The sequence below is a fragment of the Fragaria vesca genome, linkage group LG4 (genome assembly GCF_000184155.1).
Source record: "Fragaria vesca subsp. vesca linkage group LG4, FraVesHawaii_1.0, whole genome shotgun sequence".
NCBI lineage: Eukaryota > Viridiplantae > Streptophyta > Magnoliopsida > Rosales > Rosaceae > Fragaria > Fragaria vesca.
In genome coordinates this window covers 13,392,001-13,414,139 of record NC_020494.1, presented here as the reverse complement: position 1 = coordinate 13,414,139, position 22,139 = coordinate 13,392,001, and the positions used below count along the sequence as shown (strand labels likewise).

Below are 22,139 nucleotides of genomic sequence, written 5' to 3'. Positions count from 1 at the left end.
AATCCCAAAAAAAAAAAAAAAAGTACCAATCCAAAAACAAAAAATCTTAAAAGTCTGCTGGTTTAGGGTTTGTGGTGATATAAATAGAGATCCATATCAGCTGCCCTCACTCCTCTTTCGTTTTGCCCTCTACTGAATATCAATCGTCTCCGCTCTCCCACTCTCTCGCTTAAACCACCATGGCCGTCACCTTCACAGATCTCTACACCGAAGCCGGCCTCAAGTCCCTCGAGGCCTACCTCTCCGGCAAAACCTACATCTCCGGGTAAATTTTCCGAATTCAGATTTTCCATCGCTCGATTTCTTGTCCTTCTTCGTTTTCTGATCAGTGTTTTCGCTCCGCAGAGATCAGCTGACGAAGGATGACATCAAGGTGTACGCGGCGGTGTCGGAGAAGCCAGGGAGTTCCTTCCCCAATGTAGGCAGGTGGTACGACAGCGTTTCGTCCCATCTCGCCAAAAGGTTAGTTGGATTTTCTATTTGTTTACTGTCTAAAGATTGTAAATTTGATTGTTTTTTTTGTATTGTTTCTGTTTATTTGATCAATTTAAATTTGATTCAGTTGAATGTAATTCGGATTGTTTGTTTGTTATATAGCTTTCCCGGAAAAGCTGTTGGTGTTAGTGTTAGCAACCAAGCTGCTCCGGCAGCTGCCGCTCCTGCCGCAGCACCTAAGGTTTGCACTTTCTTCTTTCATTTGAAATTTTGACACTGTTAATGCTTTCACAAAATATCAATATCATTATTGGGTTTACTTTGTTGGATTCAGTAACTATAAAACAAAGTACAAACGAATTTGTCCTGGTTATAAGATTTAAGTTAGTTACCCTATAGGATAGATTTAGGTAATTGGGTGCAATGAGTTGTTATGAAATGTGCCATAGTAGTTTTGCATATTGGTAGCAATACTTTTATGTCATTTTGTTTTCCCATGGTAGTAAAAACTTAATTGTCCTCGTTTGAAGTTTGATTTTGGTTTGTCACTTGGTTAAGCTATACTTGGATGTCATTTTATTTTCCCATGGGAGTGAAAACTTATTTGTCCCCATTTTAAATTTGATTTAGCTCTGTCACTTGGTCATGGTTTAGGTCCATTGTAATATAGTGGTAATTATGAAGCTTATCGTAGGTATTTTGCATTTTGGTAGTTACCCTTAGATGGCAATTTTCTTGCACATCGCAGCAATTTGATTACCTGTCAGACTTGGTAGCTTAGAGGGCATTTTGTTTGTCATCTCATGGTAGCTTCAAATTTGTTTCAACATTTGCATTGAGGGATAAATCCTTGAAGCTTTACTTAATATGGTTTCTTTTGTAATTGTTTAGGCTGCAGCAGAAGATGATGACGATCTTGATCTCTTCGGTGATGAAACAGAGGATGACAAGAAGGCAGCCGAGGAGATTCAGGCTGCTAAGAAGACTACCACCAAGAAGAAAGAGAGTAAGTTGGTTACTTCATGTAGAGTTGCATAATTGTTTTATGGAATACAATTAGGTCATGTAGCTGTAACCCATACAATTTTAATAGGATATCATCATTAACTCTACCAAAAAAAATCTACTCTCCAGTGCTAATATTGTAGTACTTCCATGCTCGCAACATAAGTGCAAAATGATTGTAGATTGACTTTAGTGTTGAGAAAAAATTACTTGCAAGGTTCTATATATTGTGCTGAGTTATATCTTAAACTATAATAATATTAAATCAAATTGTGTAGGTGGGAAGTCCTCTGTTCTTCTGGATGTGAAGCCTTGGGATGATGAAACAGACATGAAGAAGCTTGAAGAGGCTGTTAGAAGCATCGAAATGGAGGGCCTCTTTTGGGGTGCATGTATGATTTCTTTTATTAATATATTGTTTTGCTTTCTTGAAATGATTCAGATACCTGAATGTTTTCTGATATATTGAAATCTGCATTGCATTGATACAGCAAAACTGGTGGCAGTTGGTTATGGAATAAAGAAACTCCAGATCATGCTCACTATTGTTGATGATCTTGTGTCTGTGGACACTCTTATCGAGGAGCGCCTTACTGTTCCACCATGTGACGAGTGGATCCAGAGCTGTGACATCGTAGCCTTCAACAAGATTTAAGTAATCCTGTTTGTTTGACTTGTAGCAATATGCACGAGGCAATTTAGTTTTTCGACATTACAGTATTTTGGTTGGATATGTTCTGTCAACTTTTATTTTGTTTTAAATGAGTGATTAATCTAGTCCTTCATGGTCTCTGCTTCTGTGGAATGGATTCGGCATTATGATTCAGGAATGCCCAATCCAGTTTTGTTTTGATTAATTGAGATATGGCCTCCATTTTTCTTATTGTTATTGAATTTGGATAGTCAATGTGGGAGCCCTTGCCTTATGCTTGAGCCTCCACATTGGGGAACAATTGAGGAGCGTAGGAGCTATGACTGGTACTCACCCCAGTTCAAGTGTGGCTCATTCCGGCACCTTTTTGTTTAACATTTAGGTACTAATTGTAACTTCTGTTTTTTAGCTGTTGAAGAAATCTCATTTATAGTGCGGGTATTTTACAAAAGCGAGGAGTCGAATAGCTGTATCGATGCTGCTTATCTGAAACAGAAGCAACCCTTTGCTGCTTATTATAGAAAGAGCACCGAAGTAGAGGTGCTGGAGGTTCTGCACTTCTGCTTGCACATTACTAACTTGATATCAAAGCTTGAGTTTATTGAAATTGCTGGCCGCTGCTGTGGTAGAAGCAAAAAGGTAGCATTACTTTGCTCAGGCTGAGAGGACACGAAGGATTCCTTCTCTTTTTCGGCCGGATGTTTATCAGTTTATTGAGTTTATTAGTCAATAAGCATGCGAACCCTGTGAATTGAGAATGACAAGCTCCCACGCTGAGCACCTTCCCAGTTTCTACAGTGACTGCGGCAGTTGCTGGTTTTCACACAAATCCCTGTCCATATTTTACTCTGCCTTAATCTTGCTTCCGCCAATTCCCATCTCATTCGATGCTGACCGAGTAGCATAGCCATTTTTGCTTGTGATCTCTTACATGCAATGCAGGGTTTTACTAATCAAAGTTGTTGGTTGCATAAAAAGCTAGAGTTCAGACTGTTCTCTCTGTAAACAGAGGAGGTTGGTCGACTACATTCGATCTTTATCTCCTCTTGTAGAAACTTTCTATGCAAGTGAATTTCATATTCATCTATTACCCAATACTTCACAGCCGCATGGATAACCACCAATAATGCATGCCATCACTCATTTTTGTGTACGACAGTGCTTAATTGTTCTCTATCTATTCTATTCTCCGGCCAATAGAGAAGTCCACGGAAATGGTCCAAAAGGGATGAGCTCCAACTTGTTTTTCTGTAATCGAGTGACACTACACTAGTCATGGACAAGTAGTCATTATTTGGACAAGCCTTTCAGGTGGCTTAGAAAAGTGAAGACAGAGTCACTATCAGACTGAAGGTGTTGTCAATTCGGAAGGAAAAGAAAAGGAAAGAGCATGATAAGGTCACATTCAGTTACAATCTCAAACGTTCCCATCATTGCTGCAACTTCTCAACTCAACAAAATTGAACAGGAAGCATCATTATCACCATGGCAAGTCGGCAACTATTGCTGATCAATATATAATTGACTAAATCAGCTAGCAGCATAGACAATTCAATTCAAAGACTAGGAAAATCATAAAATGGATAGGCAAGCGCAAGCAACATAGACAATGTATACCACTCTTATTACTTACTCGTCAACTTTCAGTTTTGGGGGATGAAGAGTTGCAACCGAAGCATTCATTTCTACATATTAGGTACAAGGAATATGCCCTTCAAATACATGTAAAGAGACATCCTACATGATCCTCCTACATTTTCATCCCTCCCCTTTCTGGATTAGCAGATGCACAAGCTACAACTCAAGAACAGTACGTTTTTGTCCAAGCGACATGATATGGTCAGAAACAGTGTCTTTAGTGAGATTAGCAACCCAAAGATTAGGGTCCAAATTATCTAGTATATGCAGAACCAACTGCTTCTGTTGCTGGTACCACTAACCCACATCCTGTCATAAGCAAAAGTTGATTTAGGAATTAGAACAAAAGCTCTCCAAAGTGACATACGATAACAAGTGGACCAGTAAAGATGGAAACATAAAACCCACGTGCCTTCAAGGGTGATGGTGATTGTATAAGAGATTGAAAGAGTAGAGGCAACAACAAGAAAGTAGGGAAGTACCATTTGAGAAAAATACCAAGATGTGTGGCAACTTTTGTAATGCCTTTCAGTTCAGTCGCTGCAGAATATGGAGAGGAAATGGTGCTTAGTTGATAGCATTCTAGTCAACAAATGATATAAGCTAGCTTAATGGACCTACCTATTCCTAGGGCTCTGACATGTAGGAGATGGCACAACAATAGCCGGGTTTCGATTCATCGAAAGCACAAGCTGACAAGACTGTATCTCTGAGGAATCACTTCTCACTGAACGGAAAACTTCCGACCCGCTGTTAAAAGATGACCCAGAATTCCCTTTCCTCCTCCTCCTTGCACCTCTATTAGTGCTCCCATCTGTTCCATCTGAAGCACCAGCAGCTGACTATAACACACAAAAGAAATTTTGTAAACAAGATGTTGGATTCTGCATGTGCAGTCAGGAAAGTATGTCCTTTGTAGCTAATGTTAGATTCTGAAAGTGTCATGTGTGTACAAACAACAACAGGAAAACAAAATGTGTAACATGATTTGTCTATGCCTTGATGATACAGCTAATAATATGAAGTTAGTAAACTTGTAAATTTGACCAGCTTCTGGATATGGTTGCATGTGTATTGGCAAAAAACATGAAAACAATACATATAACATCAAGTTAGTTCATTTGTAAATTTTATCTTACGTACATGGTGACATGTGTCCTACATGGGGTTTGACCCCACTAAATCATATGATTGGAACAAACTAGTTAGAATTCTATTATGGTAGTCAAAACAAATCGAACAGTATTTTTCAATCACTAGTGCACTAGTAATTATGAGACAACATATAACATGTAACAATATAGCCAGCCCATGCCCATCTTGGAAAGAAATATCGCACTGCTAAGAGTTCTTACCACAGTACCATAATGGCCATACAAGAGATTCACAGTGATGATGATATTGGATTTAGTCTAAATCAAGGGAAAAAAAGATCACAAAAACTGCAACTAGAAGTGAGTTTACATAATTCATACATTAGACAAGCCTTTGATGTGAACAATGATAATTGTTATATCATCTGTTCGGTTTTCATTTTCCAACCATAACTTATATGATTCTCCAGCAATGGCAGCACATGCATCCCGAGGATCTGAATATTTTGCTGCCTGTATGAAAAATGGCATCCAAAATTGTAAGCAGGAAAAGAGTATTAAAGCAGCACATTAGAGTAAAGTAAAAGGAGAAGAAACTGTTGACTTCAATTTATTCTCTGAGGCCTGACATAATTGAGAAACACAATTAACAATGCTAACTGCTAGCTAACTGCTAGAAAGGCTTAAACTGTAGAAAGATCAAGCAATTCACAGATGCTGAAAAGGGAAAAGTGGAAATCATACAAGCAATTGCCTCTTTTGGTATATATAAAATTATAGCAAGAGCATTAGATGATGCCAATATTTTAGTGAACAACCTATAATACACGTTTATCTGGAGATTCATAACATCAACAGCAAGATAGCCTTATCAAGGGCCGTCCACAAAGACAATCAAATCCAAGATTTACATATCTAAACTGCTAAAGAAGCACTTATTTTTCTGAAGGAATTATCTCCCATACTTTCCATATGTATTATGTCAGGATTTGGGAGCTAACAAATCATAATTATCATATAGCTAGCTGTATGAGCATCAATGCAAACATATAACTGTTTTCCTTGTTAATTGTGAATATCAGGCAATCAAGTCTACCTTGTCCAATTTAGAAGAGTTCTAATACCATGAACTAACAACAAGACACCAGAAGTAGCAAGTGATCAAGGTTTTCTTAGCATAACAAGAACTTTAAACACAACTAATGAATCAAAAAAATATCGGTATACCAATGGACAAAAAGATGAAAACATTGGCAGATACACTTAACAGAAGATGGAAGTAAATATTTAAAGCAGTATGTCATGGGTCAAGTAACGTACCATATTCACAACAGCTTGGCTTGAGAGGAACTCGAAAACCCCATCACTTGCAACAACAAAGAAAAGATGATTCGGAGTCAGCTGAACCACTGACACTTCCGGAGTTGCAACAACACCAATCTTCTCAGCAGTACTATCACCCACACTCCTTGTAAACGCAGTCCCAGGATACATCCCATTCGGAACCCACAACCTCGGAGGATCACCACCCTCACTCTCTTCATCACCCCAACTCTGAATATTCGGATCCTTAAGCCCTTCCACTTGATCAACACTCAAAACCCTGGCCCCGGACAGCTTCACTCTCTCATACTCATCTTTCCTAAACGGTGTTTGGTCACAAGACATATCCTCCGCTACAATCCTATTACCATCCTTCACCGCAATCACAGCTCTCGAATCCCCCACATTCGCAACATACAACATATTCCCAACCACAAGCACCGTAATCGCAGTGGTACCACTCATAGTATCATCAATCACACTACTATGCAACTCATTATTCGTGGTTAAAAAAGCTGAATGGTAAGCCCCCACAGGGTCATAAGGCAATGTGGGATCATCTGCTAACACCTCAACCAGCCTATCCTTAACAAAACTAGAACACTCTGTACCTAATTGACCATGCCCATCAAACACACCAAAGAAATGGATATTTGGGTTACCTTGCACCTGGATTTTGACACAGAAACTGTCCTGATTCTCCTTATCCGGCGAGTCGGGATAGTAACCCTTCTGGGTTAGCACAGTGTACTCCAAATTGAAGCTGTGTGAAGGCACCGGGACAATCTCCAAGGACCTCTCTGTGAGTATGTGCTGCTTCCTCGCTCCACCGTGGTCTCTGAACTCCCGAGGGTCGCCGTCGGAGGACTTGGGGAAACGACCGCAGCACTTGCCATGGACACAACCCATGAGAGAAAATTGAGAGGACCCAGAATCAAATTCGGAGCTCAGCAAGTGCAGAATCGAAATGCCTAAATGGAATTTGATTCTGGGTGGGAGTAGTGGAACGGGTAGTCTTCGAATTCGACCTTGCTTCCCATCAGCGTTTGTGATTCTGAGCAGAGCTGACGAAACCCTAGAAGCAAGAAAGAGACCCAGGTGAAAAATTGCTTTGTGGGTTTTGGAGGGTGAATTTGAGGAAGAAGAAATAGATGAACCCAACCCCTAACAAAGTGAAAAAGGTTGAGGCTTGGTGGGTCTTTGTGTGCTTGTCAATGGGATTTATAGCAGAGAAGTTGCTGAGAAAGCAACAAAAGAAATTGGGTCTCTTTTTATGGGCAAGAAAAGAAAGATGAGGGGCTCAAGAACAGAGCAGGAGAATTATTCAAGAAAATGGGGGAGACCCAATAGAGAGAAGAAGAAGAAGGAAGAGTCCAAAAGACAATGGGGTCTGTGTGACTGGGGAAATGGGGTTTCTTTCAAGAGAGAAGAGGGGAAATGAGGAATGAGATTCTATGTGTGCATGGGTGGGGAGGTGAGTGTGTGTGTTTTTGAAAGAAACCCATGTTCCAAGAAATCAACCAAACCAGGTAAGGGAAAGGTACTCGCCTTTTTTGCTCATTTAATTTCTAAATTAAGACATTTTTTTTTGAATTTTTATATGGTAATATTTTGGGAATTATGATTACATTAGGCATCTTATTGCATTATTCATTTTTACACAGTTTTCTTCTATTCTTGGGTTATGATCAGTTTCATGTACAAAAAACCAAAAAACTAAAAAAAAACTAATACAATAAGTACAAATAAATGTTTTTATTTCGAACCGTTACAGTCTAAGATCGATATGATTGAGGTATTTTATTTTGTTATTTATCAACTAATACGTTATACATTGGTTGAAAAAAATTGAAATTGTCTTTAAAGACGTTATGCCTATCACATATACTCTTTTTTATATAATTTTCAAATATTGATTTTTGAACTTTCAAACTGAAACTAGTTTTAAGTTGTTCTTCAAGTGGTTATTTTCAAATTTAAATGGTGAATAGCGTGTTAAGGACAAGTCATAGCAGGTTCATATTGACTTGAATTTTGACTTGGGCCAAGTTCAAAATTCAACATAATTTGGTTAATCAATGGTGATTCATCTGTTCATGTTCTTTTTTTTTCTTTTCCATATATGAATGTCAAGTTTCCAATATGTGATTATGTGGTGCTATCCAACACTACTTCATTGAGTCATCATCCCTTTTTTTTTATTAACTGAATATAACAAGAAAGCAACAACAACAGATTGAGTCATCACCTTACAAACATGTAAGGTAAGATTAGTTGTATCTTTTATACTTGTCCCCTTATCTGTTTTATTTGGAAGTTTCTCCTTCAACTGATCTTATGAGAATATATATTAAGATGGGACAATATCTCATCTCTCTTGAACTTTGTTAGCAACAAAATTTCCAACTCGAAAGTGGGTTTTGGGTAAACAATTTCAGATTTCAGATTTTAAGATAAACATGGAGACCAAACCCAAGCCCCACTAGATTTTGGCATTCCATTATTTGATTTTTTTTTTTTAATCAAGAAAACTATATTCATCACATGTAAGATATCTTATCGCTGTCAGTTAAGGACATAGACAGACAAGGAGTTAGTGATAGTATTCACAGTGGTACATAGACAGTAGACCTATCGCTAGACATTTTAAAACGTAGAGACAGCTGATAATTTCCTTCGGTACTACTCTAGAGAACATTAGAGAAACTTACACTACTTTAGAAAATATACTCACACGCCACAAAACGTACGAGCCACGACATGTGCTTAGAATCCTAATACACATAAATGTATTAGAAATTATTTAAATATATTAAGAAACTTAAAAATTGAAAAAAAAAATTGAAAAAAACTTAAAAAGGAATTACCCTAGGCCCAATAACAGTTTTGTTTTTAAATTGAAATTTGTTTAGTCCTTATAGTTTGAAGTCGGCATCTGTTTAATTCATGTGGATTTATTTTAATCTGAAAAGTCCTTGAAGTCACAATTTTTCATCCAAACAGTCCTTATGGTTTTATTTCAATTTGAATAGTCCTTAAAGTCATGATTTTTCATCCAAATAGTCATTCCGACAATTTTCTCAGTTAAAGGCCATAAGGACTATTTGGATGAAAAATCATGACTTTAAGGGCTATTCAGATTAAAATAAAACCATAAGGACTATATGGATGAAAAATCGTGACTTTAAGGACTATTCAGATGAAAATAAAACCATAAAGACGAAACAGATGTCAACTTTAAACCACAAGGATTATACAATATTTTACCTTTTTGTTTTTCTTTTTTTCTTTTTTTTTCGAATGATGCCCAATAGCAGTTAACCTAGCTCAGCTTCCATCATTGTTGTAGACAAGGTGAATGCACCAGCCGCCACGGTCATACCACATCCAACGTCGCCACAACCTCAAGACCACAACACCACAAATCTTGACTAAAGAGGGGACACGTGTCGTCACACAAGTGGCAGTGGTCAGCTAGACCTGACAAGGGCTGGTCAGGTAAGTTTGTTATTTTTTCTGTGCGTGATGAATGTGTTCATCCCTTGTTCATGCCAAACATGCATACATATGGATATGTCAATTTCTATACCTTTTTATTTACTAAGTGATCACGAACAAGTTTCTCTAGTGGACAGTCGGATACTAGGCTTTTTAGCCAAATTGCTACCCTAGGTTTCACCTTGGTGTCAATTTGTTACGTTAGCTTTCATTTCAGCCAATTTGCTACCTTTAGGTATTATTTAAGCCGATTTGTTACCTTATGTTTTCAAAATTAGCTAATTTGCTACATTTTTATTATTTTAATTTATTCATTTCTTCATCCAAACATGAATTAATTCTGAAAATCTAAGCTTAAAGTTGATCGATATTAAAATTTCGATAAGTAAATTAGTTAATCTTGAAACTTTAAAGTAGTAAATAAGATGAAATGGTAGCAAATTGGTTGAAATAAAACATAAGGTAACAAATTTACTAATTTAGAAAAACTAAGGTAACAAATTGACAATTATTTCCAGATACTAAGTTAAGCAAATACCACTCCCTATTGTCAACATTACACTAGATTCTTCTTTTCAGAGGCAACGAAGAGCTATCACTTGCTTGGTTTTAGAAAATAAACAAAAAATTGTAAATAGGAAGAGATCGAGACTAAGCCAAAAGATTCGAATGAGGAGCGTCTTGATCTCACTCTTGAAGGTCTCAGTTAGATGAGATTAAAATTTCACTTCAGTCTTTTTTCTTTTTGTTCTTGGCATTTTGTCAAGCGGGACATCTTGGCAATGTTGTTGCATATCGCCTGTCAAAAGAACTAAAGAAGCTTTGACGTTGAGTCACCCGTTATTTTCCTTTTGATGTACGTGTGGCCTTCTTGGCTTCATATAGAAAAAATTCGATAAAAACTCAAAATACTAGATCTCTTTTAAGATAAACTCATACATATTTTTCTTTTATTTTACACCCACTCCACATAAGCAAACATACCATATAGAGCAAATAATGTCTATAATTTCATTTTTCGGTTTCTTTAATTTGCCCTTCAGACAGTAGAAAACTAAATTTAGTATATTTCTCAATTTTAGCATCAATTTGAAACTCAAATACTAGCTAAAATTTAGTTTGATTTAACTTTGTCAGAATCAATTACATTCTTTAATTTTTTACCTTGTTATTACTAACTTGAGTATACAAAAGTATGTCATTTGTAATACGATGATACTTTTCATTCCTAAGCTCACATTTGGTGTCTTTTTACATAGTCGAAAAATGTCTAATTGTAAGGTACACGTTCTTATTCTTTGATTAATTTTCTTCTTTTTAGGTATATTATTATATCATTTCTCATCTTAATTGAGAACATTTTATTCTCTACTACTTACATTTCTAATGTACATGTTAAATGGGGTATGATATGATAATATACCTAAAAAGAAGAAACCCAAAATTGGGTTTAGGGTATAGAGTTAAGGTATAGGGTTTAGGGTATAAAGTTAGGTATAGGTATAGGGTATAGGGTACAGGGTATAGGGTACAGGGTATAGGGTATAGGGTATAGGGTTAGGGTATAGGGTATAGGGTTTAGATCAAATATCTATTCATATTATATTTTACCTTATGTATAGATTAGAGAATGAATTCTTTTAATCTAGATTTTTTTCATAAAAATAGAGAAAAATGCATGATTCTTGCAGATTGATTGAAAAATGTTAGTGTTAGAAGAAAAACTCATAATCAAGGTATTTAAGATAGCATCAATTAAGCTTATTATTATATTTATATGTTATAGTTAAATGATGGCAATTGTGTAAAATTTAGAAAAAATAAGACATAATATTTATCATAATTGATAAATTTTAAATGTCTATCAAGAATATTATATGAGTTTTATTTAAAACCGCTCTTCAAAATTTGGTGTATATGAAAATTTCCACTTCATACATAGTTGTGTCAGATTAGACTTCGGGTGTGAAGTCCAGCCGTGGCATGAGTAACTTATTCTCTTCCCGACGTACTGTTAGTTACTCTTGTTCTGCATCTCATTATTGTACTCTTCTGTCCTCTTAAAGATCGGGTTCTTGTGTGTGAAGAGGGCGAAGGGATCTATATTTCAATTCAAGGAGCGTGGAAGAGGTGAGGGATCATGTCCTGAATGGAAAACCATGCATGGTTCTTCAACAACTCGATGCTTCTCTTGGCGGGGTATGACGGAATACAGAATGATTGTTTTTTTTTTAATTTGAGGTGAGTTTGTAGCCCACCGGAGTCGTCTGTGTGTAGCTGCGGCGCTTTTGCTCCTATATAAAGAGCCTTATTGCTAGATGAGTTGCATGCAACAATTTAGAGAATAAAGAAGATCTCAAGCACTAGTCTCTCTAGCTTCATTCTTCGTTTTGAGAACACACATCGTAATACCAAAGCAAAAGGTTAGTGAACTTATTTGATTCAATAGAACATGTTTCCTAGATTCATCGTAATACCAACGCAAAGGTTAGTGAACTTATTTGATTCACTAGAACATGTTTCCTAGATTTGGTTGTTTGGTGGTGATCGATCTATATATACTATATTTTGTCCTGCATATGTAAAGGTTTTGAAAGGAAATGAAAACTAATGAAACTGATGAAGACATTTGCCCTTGTTTGCTAGGCATATATACTAACATGCATATATGATACATCCAATGTGAAGACCCGTTCGAAGCAATTGTTAGTTACTTTAACTGATGCTTTTCTTGATTTTCTCAAATGCTACAGGGTTACATATACATAATCTTTCATGATGCCAAAGCATTTCATGATAATTTTGTTTCAGAGTTTTGTTTATGCATATCAAAATCATTGTACGTTGTGCACCTTCGATTCTCTTCTCTTTCTCTTTAAATCAGCTATACTTGATTTATTTTATAAATTCATTAATTACGAAAATAGAAACTTTCTGACGAAGAAAAAAGGGCAAGGAGGGAGATAATAAGATACAGTAGCAGCTGCTGCTGGTATGTATATTGATCATCAAGCCAAACTTATTTTACTTCAATTACCATTCAAACCAATCCCCAACCTAGTTAAATACTATTGGTTAAGTCTCTGATACAGAATCGGAGTCTGATTATATTCCTATCAATTACGTTAATTATATTAATTTTCAAGATCTAGCTTGCTTTTATTAGATTCTCTATAAATACCTCCAACATGCATGGAGGAAGAATAAATTGTGCATCAACAAGTTTTGTGATAAACGGATCCCACATCAAATTTTAACAGGCTGCAAATTAAGAGTAAGAGATGGCTCGTACTAAGCAAACTGCTCGCATGTCAACTGGAGGGAAAGCTCCAAGGAAGAGTCTGGCCACCAAGATTGCTTCTAAGTCTGCCCCAAGCACCGCTGGAGGTGTGAAGAAGCCACACAGATACCGCCCCGGTACTGTTGCTCTTCGCGAAATCCGCAAGTACCAGAAAAGCACTGAGCTTCTGAATTCTGATCAGGAAGCTGCCATTCCAGAGGCTTGTTCGTTAAACTGCACAGAACTATAGTGACCTGCGTTTTAATAGCCATGCGATGCTGGCATTGCTTCTGAACCTTATCTTGTTGGTCTTTTCGAGGACACCAATCTCTGCGCTATCCATGCAAAGCGAGTTACGATGATGCCAATAGATATGCAGTCGGCTCGGAGGATCAGGGGTGATCTGCCTTAATAGCAAGCTGTGTCTGTGAATGCTTAGGATTGGAAGAGATCAGTGTTTAATTTGGTTTTTCTTTTTGATGTCAAGGGATTTGGTACTAGTTCGATCTCAGCATCCCTATATACATGTTCTTCATGTACATTCTCCCATATAAACCTTTTCAGTCATGAACTGCGAGGCCAAGTAGACCATAGCATCTTCAAACATATATGACATATTGTTTTGATTTGGTGATGGAACGACAAATGCCATATCCAAATTGAAATTTTACAACCTACATATGCTCATACGCGCATAGTTAATCATAAAATCACACCCTGATTCCAATATGTATTTCAAGAGTTCCCGTATTTCAATTGCAAAAGAGCGCGGCCCTCTAGCCGAAGTAATAGGTTAGGCGACTCAGGCCTCAATGATCGCTAATATTTCTGCATCGAAGACAAAGGAACTCTTGAAAATATTTCAAAATCCCTAAATAGTAAATATATACATCACTTTAATCTTGTAACATTTGAGTGTCCAAACGAACCAATCCGTGTTTACCTTCAGCCAGAGGAGCGAAAGAGGCTACTAGCATACTGGTATAAATCTTGGAGCTGTTACCCATAAAGCGACGTGATATGATGAGCATATATGGAAATTGAAGATATGATGAGCATCAAAGTAAAACGAGGCAGAAACCGCAGAATCCTTGATTGAAACAGTGAAGGAAATTAGTGATGAAAATTCATTGCTGATGGCAGATCACAACACATCAATAATGTCAAGCCCATCAAAGCTTAACCGATCGAAGAGTTGAGTAAGAACTTGTTTGTGCATAATTTAGTCTTAACCGCCACCGAATGGCTTTGGCTTCTCAAGAGTCGACTCAGAATTATTGATATACTTTCGAGCAAATGAAAGTATGAAACCCTAAACTTAAGAACCATCAAGAAGAACCACAACATACCCAGCAAAATGATAACTGAGGTTTCTGGGTCGTATAAAAATGTTTTATACTAAAGCTTGGTATATCATTTTGAAGAGGTCGTTCAATCAACGATCAAGTGTATAGTAAACCTTGTACACTTCTTTTTGCTGCAGAATTTATTGTGAGTGACTGAGTACCACTTTCAAGTTAATAATTATCACATGCAAGCTACATATATATGTTTCGTTTTTATTATTCATATACTATTCGTGAAGCCAAAAAGGAAAACAAAATCATAGAAACCCTTTCATACTGTTTAGTGACTAGGGTAGGAACTATTGGATCGGATGATATCATTGTGAGGGGTGTCATGACTTCAATGCCACCATTGCATAGGATCATCATGCAACAAGAACTAATTTGTCCATCAAAAAAGTTCATCCAACCCCATGCATGCAAAATGACCCACTAAAATAAAAGAGCTTAAGATTCCAAATGCAAGTTTCTCCACTATTAATATGTTTGTAATACAGACCTTGTTAATTGAGGGTATCAAAGATGACTTTAGATGAAATAATTATATATCTTGATGAGAAAATTACACTCCAGATTTTGGATCATCGTTGATTCGATTATGGTTGCATGTTTATGATTTCCTTGTAGGAGAAATGTACAAGTTATATATCGGCCCTTACCTCAATTTCTTTTACACATGTGCATGGCAAGCATTTTCTTGCTCTATTGCATGAGAAAAGTGACCAAAGAAGAAGAAGTAGAAGATCGACCGAATGAAGTTAATACTAAGATAATTTAATTTTGTCAACCTTCTTGTAAATGAAAAAAGGAAACAGTGAAAACACTAATTTGGAATGTCTGGTTTTATAGTCGGATAACAAACAAATGATGCTTATATGATAGGAGAGAAGAGACAATTGAGTATTATGAAGTAGCTAGTGGAAGAACGAAATAGAGAGAGATCGAGAAGAAATTAAAACCAATTTGAAGAAAGAAAATGAATAGAATGGAGATAGATAGACAGACCTAGAATAGAAACAAGTAAACCTCTCAACAAGAAACAATATGAGCACAACTTTTACACACCCCCACTACACAAACACCTCAAAATTCTCAGGCGTGACAAGCCTAAGTGGGGTGCACTATCATTTCCATTCGAACTTCATGCTTGCTCATACTCTCCCATCCCTTCTTGCTTCCACATCATCATCTCTAATTTTAACCCCCAACCCTTTTTTCTTTCTACACCACATTTGGTAATCAACACCATCATCATCATGCATCCCCGATCACCCTAAAGTTTTTTTTTCAGCTAATTCTAACAACAAAGAAACTCGATCATTCCTACTTATTCCGGCGAGCCGTGAACGTCTGGTACACCACATTCCCCGCAGCCGGGAACTCATCCACGGCGCAACTCCGGCACTTCATTCCTAGCGGCTCCAGAGCCCCGGCCACCAGCGTCCACACATCGTGGCTCACGCACGTGGTGGATACCGACATGGTCGCCGGCCGGAACACCTTGAACACCCTCTTCAGCACCCGAACGACGTCGTCGCAGTCGTACACCGACCCCACGCACTCATAGCTCGCGTAACTAAACCCGTCTTCAGGAGTGACATGAATGGTGGAGTGCCGATCGCCGTCGATACCATTCATGGAGTATCCACAAGGGTCGAAAGCAAAGTCGCAGATCAAAGCACCGGGAATGATTTCTCCGATTCCGGTTATCTCCGTCATCTCTTTTCCGGCGGTGTCACCGTTCTTTCCATCCCCCGGATGTTGAAAAAAGCTCCGCGCCAGGTCACGGTCCAGCTCCGTCATGCATATCTCAATGGTGTACATTACGTCGCCGTTGAGCGGATACGACGTCGCTTCAGTTGAAGCAGAAAACACATGCCACGAGTGTGAAGGTGTCTTGGAGGGCATGACGGAGGCCTTGCGGTAGCAGAGGGAGTCAGGGAGGGAGTCTTCCAAGTAAACGACCTCGTTTTGGAAGGTGTCGTGGGGAAAAGGCTGTGCGGCGGGGAAGATAAAGTTGCCGCGACTGTAGCGACAGGAGGTGAGAGTGAGGCCGAGAAGCGACGCGTGGCGGAGCAGCGGCGCCACTGACTTGAGAAGCTCGGTGGTGCCACATGTCTTGATGATGATCTTGGTAGGGTAAACAAAGAGACTTGACTCCGACAACACGTAGGCGTCGAAGTAGTGATTGGCTACGGCGGAGACCACGGTGCACTGCACAGCCTGAAGGATTTGCTCGTCTAGGATCTCGAAGTCGAGGAGTCTGAGGCCGAGCCCTACATTTTTAGGGTCGTCCCCGAAGAAGTGGAGCTCGAGACGCTTTTCAAAACCTTCAAAGCCAGAGAGAGCCATGGAAGTGAAACTTGGGACAGTAAAACAGGAAAGTGATATGGGAGAATTTGGTGAGGGATTGTGAGGTGAGAGGCAGAGTGGGGTGTGTGGGATTTATAGGTAGGTGGAAGGAGGGAGGTTAGGGAGGAGTGAGAGAGTGAGGAGGAGAGAGAAGCATGCGGGTGAGGCAACCAAGAATCATGATTGCAGGCATTATGAAGAAGTGAGAATAAGGATGATGATATTGATATGCTTAGTGAGTAGTGAGAGAGTTTGTTTACAAAGATTTTTGATTTTTTTTGATTCGCTGCAAAATCTTTGACAGAGATTTTAAGTTTTTAACAGAGAAACAGAGAGCAAGGCAAGGTACAAGAAACGGAATTTATGCCCACGCGCAATATACTAATTTGAACAATCACTTCTCCACTTGGTCCGATCTTCCTCTTCCATGCGGGATAACAAATCCAAAACAATGCACTATTGCCCCCAATTATATATGTTTCTTGTTATATTCACAGAAACCAGCAGAAAACAAGGGAAGCCCTTAAAGGGTTCCTAGGGTTTACTGAATAGGGTTCCTCAACATATATTTGGTGTTGTGATGGTACTAATGGTATTATGGTTCGTATTAGGCAAATGAGTTGGTCTATTAGTTTCGTTTTCTTTTATCAAAGCGTCTTCATAAAAAATAAAAAAACGATGTTACAACGATGATCAAAACTTGAAACAACGAACGTATATGTAATATGTAATGCTTTCGATTTTTAGAGCTACAAAACCCTATATAGATGTTTTTTGTATTCGCAACTCACAAGTGGTTGTGATTAGACAGAAAATTGTGAACGTTGTGACAAGGACCGAAAAACCTTATGATGGCAAGATTTGATGAAGATAATTATGTGTTGGCTGCTAAATAATGGGAAACTTGGGTTAAATTTACTTAAGGAAGTGTCATCAAATGGGCTATATATTCAAGGTCATTATACCTAAGTCATAGCTTGTAAATCACAGACATAATAATAAGCTACAAATACATATATGTTCCTTTGCATGACAAGAATCATTAACATATATGCTAAGAAGCTTAGTTTGCTGTTTATAGGTTTTGCGTACAAGAAGGTATACAAATTCAGAAAAAGAAGAGCAAAGTCCGTGATCGATATGAGCACTATACAAACATTTGAATCATTTGCATGACAAGAATCATTAACATATATGCTAAGCTTAATTAGTTTGCTGTTTATAGGTTTTGCGTAAAAGAAGGTATATAAACAAATTCAGAAAAAAGAAGGGCAAAGTCTCTGATCGAGATGAGCACTACAAACATGCATTTCAAATGGTTGATAGAGAGACGTGGCCAAAGTATTCATGAATATTTTAGGTCATAATAACAATTTCGTTTTCACAAACCCAGAAAACAAAGAATCAGGCGTGGTGGATATATAATGAGAATATCCTTGAATTAGGGGGAGAGACCCAGTAAGTGAAAACGAAATCGAAACCCCATTCTCACACATCATTTTCATTCTCCATGCAAATTTATATATGTACCTACATAGGTGGCACGATCATTTTCTTTTGTATTTCTCACAGCACGCACACTTCCTAATTCTCTAAAAAAAAAAATACTGTAATCTACAGTATTAGCAATGATATATGAAAAATTCTCTCGTTTAAATCATCTTTCACTCGTAGAATTAGTGTAATTAGAGTATAACGTTGGCGTTGCATATTATGCTTATGAATGTTCGTCATTCGTTGCATCTTTAACTCAAACTTATATTTTACAGTAAGGAGGTTCGTACGAGCCTTGTTAACTTTGGACCTCGAGAGAAAAGGAGAAAGAATGTAAATTACTGAAATGGAATTATTACTGCGCGCGTCAAGTTTGATTAGACAAACTTTATGTAACTTAAGGCACTAATTATTTACAACTTCATGAAGTATATGAACCTTATGATCATATACAACCCATATACTTTGAGTTTAAATTATAACATTGCTAAGCTACCGACAAATAGTAACTCTCTCACAATGATTTTCTTGTTAGTTTTGGACAGACATAAAGTAAATAGAGGTACAGTAACTCCGAAGGAAAAGGAAGTAATTAGTGCTTGGAGGGCTTTCCACGCAAGTTTCATAGCCATCCTAAAGATCGACCTAAACTAGTTGGCTCGTTAGCTCGTCACATTTCTGTTCTCCTTGGCTTTTAATTCAAGACTATGGTTGAAGATTATGTCAATAATTCTAATGATCGTTGATGAAGAAACTTCTCTCAAAGTACTTTGTTTATAGTAATTAGGTTATAGGATATGAATGGTATATAGATGTATGGAGGCATTCAGTGTTTCATTTGAGATTCATAGTTTTAGAACAAATTAAAATCGTAGTATCAACAATCGACCTCTAATGTGCGATATTGGTCTATCGTTGTCTGCGTTATCTTGGTGGGACGAGCCTCCCCATTTCATGCTAGAACAACACCAACGAGATAATTAGTTTAGTCTCCCTAGCTTTCGTTTTCATTGATTTGTATTATAGAATAGTTTGATGTCTTTTATTTTGTGTTATCGAGTTTTGGTTTTAGTGTCATCATACTAAACTGGCTTTAGTGTCATCATTCTTTTTTATTAATAAATTTAGTGCGGGAGATTCGACCACTAATGAGCCGTTACTTCTTAAATTAGCCACTCAATAAGAACTACTTCGATCAACTTATAAGAATTGATCGCGTTTCATGCGTGACTCTAAACCCTAGGTCTTGTGTAGCCTTTCTTCACTGCCCGTCACGACTTCCCTCAACTAGCATCGATGTTTTCGTTGTTAGCTTGCGGGGATCAATCGTGTGGGAGGGTGTATAGAGTTTCAAAATGCATTGGGGGTTTCCTCGCTCTTACTGTTCCGAGTATAGTCGTATAGGTATGGAGTGAATACATGTAGAGTTCTAGGGTGTACTTGATTTGAAAGTTTAGAGAGGAAGATTTGGGAAAGCAATGATGGAGAAATGTGAGTTTCGAATCAAATATTTGCAGTTTGAAGAAGGAGAGGGAATGATGCAGAAGTGTATGGCGTCATGAATAAATCTTATGGAGATGTAGCTGGCAGAGCCCCCCATTATGACCACAATCCCACCTCTTTGTGCTGCACGCGCATCACACCAAACTCAACACACTATCTATCTCGATCAAAACCCACAAGCCTCTCTCTCACTCACTCACTCACTCACTCTTTCTGCTGCACGCAACCTCATATTTATCCATCTTTCTAATTCTTGCTTGGCTTAAACAGACCTCAACATCACCCAATGGTCAACCACTTTTGTGTCAATTTTGATTCAACTCATTCATGTTTTACTTTAAAAGTCTCAACCAAGCCAAAACCCCATCAACAAAAAGTCCCCTCCGTCACCTTTTACAAGAGCAAAAGGTTGATATATGTGTCCAAAATCTTCCTCTCGACTTTCAACTCGGGTTTGATTCATTCTTTTGAAAAACTTGGTAATTTCAAGGGACAAGAAGATATGTGTTGATATGGTTTGTTGATTTAGACCTATCAAATGCAGCAAGATTATCGAATAACATCATTCTTATTCTGTTACATTAAGGGGTAAATCGATACTCATCAATAAAAGTTGAGAGACAGACGATTTGGATACATGAATTTCTAGGAATGAAGATATAAAACCATTTAAATAACTATCGTGCTCTAAAATCTTCTATCCATAATCTCTAAATTCGGCTAATATGATTCTGTGCGGCAACATAATAGGAAAACTACACTATTTGTAATAATAATAGAATAGCCAATGAAACACTCTTTACTAAATGATGTATGCTATAATACGTTACTTATTGTAATTTGGGGTTTACTGTTTATGTCCTCCTTTATATTATATCATTTTATTAATACAGACTTAAAAGCAGACGCACCGACCCTTTTGTAATTTGGGGTTTACTGTTTAAGTTCTCATTTATATTATATCATTTCATTAATGCAGACTTAAGAATAGGCGCACGACTTTTTTTTTGGTTTAAAGACTTTAAACTCATGCTTAACAACACTTCCAAAGGCGCAAGTAGTTAGCACTTGAACTCGACAATTTACTAGTCTTCAACATGCATTTAGAAAGACTTAACTCATAATCCTTATAAGGTCCCACTAATGACTAAACCCACCTTTTAAACCCTATAAATCTGACCACATTCTCTTCTCTAGGTTCTCCTCCAACCCCAACCCAAACCAAATCAATGAAATCATATGCATTTGCATCATCTCCAACCCTATATATATATGATTGGTCCCACTCAATTTTGCCTTGTGCACCCTCCGACAAGCACCATGAACGACCCCGCAAGCCTATACACATCATCTTGCATGTGTCCCAACTCCATGGCACACTCGGTCCATCCTTGTCTTGGCCCTCATTGTGTTCCAATCTCAAGACATTCTGTCCCACCACACCATTCATTCCGAACAACAATGCCGATAACTCTTTCAAGTCGATCACAAGAGTTCATTCACCAAATGATCCATGGATGTACGATTAGATCATTTGTTTGGCGATTTTCTTAAACGATCGATAGAACCGACAAGATGATTGTTGAAATGTTTTTAAGTAACGAAGCCAAAGCCAAAGCAGTCGGACGAGCTAGGAAATCCGTAATCGTCTTGTTAAGATGTTCATACCTCCTTTGTAGTTAAGCAAACAGATTTGATAACTGTTGTAGTCTCCGGATGAGAATTATATTGGCGGGAGTGGATTAGACGGATCATGGAAAGGAAAAGAGGGGCTTAGCCGCCATGTCATGTTGTCAAGCTTTTCACTCGAGCATTTTCATAAACACTTAAAAGGCGTACGAAGATTGTGTTGAGGCCAGTGTGTGTTTTTCTGAAGCACTGAGGAGCAGCCGTGAGTGCCACTGTACCATGCGCGCAGAAATATTGCCTAAATGTATGGAACCCACCACCCTCTCATACATAGTGTTTCTGTTAGCTAGTGACTCAGTGCACAGCTGAAAGCAGCACAAGTAAGAATGTGAGATAGCTACAGCCTTGGAAAGTTTTGGTTCTACTGTTTCATTATGAACTGGTTGATGGGTTTTCACTCTCAAGCTTTGATTCTTTTCGTAAATGGAAATCAAGCTCTTGGTAGAAGATTTGAGTGGTGTGATCCTGCTGATAACTCCTATGACTTTGCTTCTTTCATTATCAAAATGTCTTGCCACTTAACCCAATATATTGGACGCATGAGTACCATGTTTTTCTCATGTAATTTGTACAGTTGCAGCTAAGTAACTTAATTAGTAACACTATTTGAACTAGCTAGAGTACTGAATCAAGTTTCTAAAATATCTTCAAGAGGTAAGACAGACTTACCCTAGATGCATGCATGTATAAAACCCAAACTTGATGAGTAACTACTAGATCGCATTCCTTAATTGCATAACATCAACCTTTTTTTTGGTCGATCTAAACCCTAAACCCAAATATCGACCTATCAATTGATATATATATATATATATATATCGTGGAGGCTT

General features: G+C 37.7%; 3 protein-coding genes and 1 pseudogene across 3 annotated transcripts; 2 read left to right on the top strand and 2 right to left on the bottom strand.

The window, feature by feature from the left end:
* On the top strand, positions 1-2,322 carry LOC101292692 (elongation factor 1-beta 1-like). Its single transcript, XM_004296981.1, has 6 exons — positions 1-265; positions 346-462; positions 598-676; positions 1,327-1,441; positions 1,719-1,832; positions 1,932-2,322. The coding sequence occupies exons 1-6, from the start codon at positions 180-182 to the stop codon at positions 2,093-2,095; spliced, it is 675 nt and encodes a 224-aa protein (XP_004297029.1). The 5' UTR covers positions 1-179; the 3' UTR covers positions 2,096-2,322.
* A 1,074-nt stretch (positions 2,323-3,396) lies between these two features.
* On the bottom strand, positions 3,397-7,615 carry LOC101311954 (probable protein phosphatase 2C 35-like). The gene is made up of 6 exons (XM_004296962.1): positions 6,145-7,615; positions 5,206-5,337; positions 4,352-4,572; positions 4,213-4,270; positions 3,726-4,039; positions 3,397-3,598 (listed from the first exon to the last, which is right to left on the bottom strand). Exons 1-4 carry the CDS (start codon positions 7,054-7,056, stop codon positions 4,264-4,266), a joined length of 1,272 nt encoding a protein of 423 aa, XP_004297010.1. The 5' UTR covers positions 7,057-7,615; the 3' UTR covers positions 3,397-3,598; positions 3,726-4,039; positions 4,213-4,263.
* A 5,311-nt stretch (positions 7,616-12,926) lies between these two features.
* On the top strand, positions 12,927-13,337 carry LOC101292304 (annotated as a pseudogene).
* Positions 13,338-15,547: 2,210 nt separating this feature from the next.
* LOC101292400 (S-adenosylmethionine decarboxylase proenzyme 3-like) lies at positions 15,548-16,636 on the bottom strand. Its single transcript, XM_004296980.1, has one exon. The coding sequence runs from the start codon at positions 16,621-16,623 to the stop codon at positions 15,595-15,597; it is 1,029 nt and encodes a 342-aa protein (XP_004297028.1). The 5' UTR covers positions 16,624-16,636; the 3' UTR covers positions 15,548-15,594.
* Positions 16,637-22,139: the final 5,503 nt, after the last annotated feature.

What these genes read in the sequence shown, in the direction of transcription:
- LOC101292692 (XM_004296981.1), top strand. Translation starts at nt 180, where the DNA reads ATGGCCGTCACCTTCACAGATCTCTACACCGAAGCCGGCCTCAAGTCC. An exon ending in GGCAAAACCTACATCTCCGG is followed by an intron (nt 266 to 345) that starts GTAAATTTTCCG and finishes TTCGCTCCGCAG; the next exon opens with AGATCAGCTGACGAAGGATG. An exon ending in CTCCTGCCGCAGCACCTAAG is followed by an intron (nt 677 to 1,326) that starts GTTTGCACTTTC and finishes GTAATTGTTTAG; the next exon opens with GCTGCAGCAGAAGATGATGA.
- LOC101311954 (XM_004296962.1), bottom strand. Translation starts at nt 7,056, where the DNA reads ATGGGTTGTGTCCATGGCAAGTGCTGCGGTCGTTTCCCCAAGTCCTCC. An exon ending in GCCAAGCTGTTGTGAATATG is followed by an intron (nt 5,338 to 6,144) that starts GTACGTTACTTG and finishes TTTTTCATACAG; the next exon opens with GCAGCAAAATATTCAGATCC. An exon ending in ACATCAAAGGCTTGTCTAAT is followed by an intron (nt 4,573 to 5,205) that starts GTATGAATTATG and finishes TGTGTGTTATAG; the next exon opens with TCAGCTGCTGGTGCTTCAGA.
- LOC101292400 (XM_004296980.1), bottom strand. Translation starts at nt 16,623, where the DNA reads ATGGCTCTCTCTGGCTTTGAAGGTTTTGAAAAGCGTCTCGAGCTCCAC.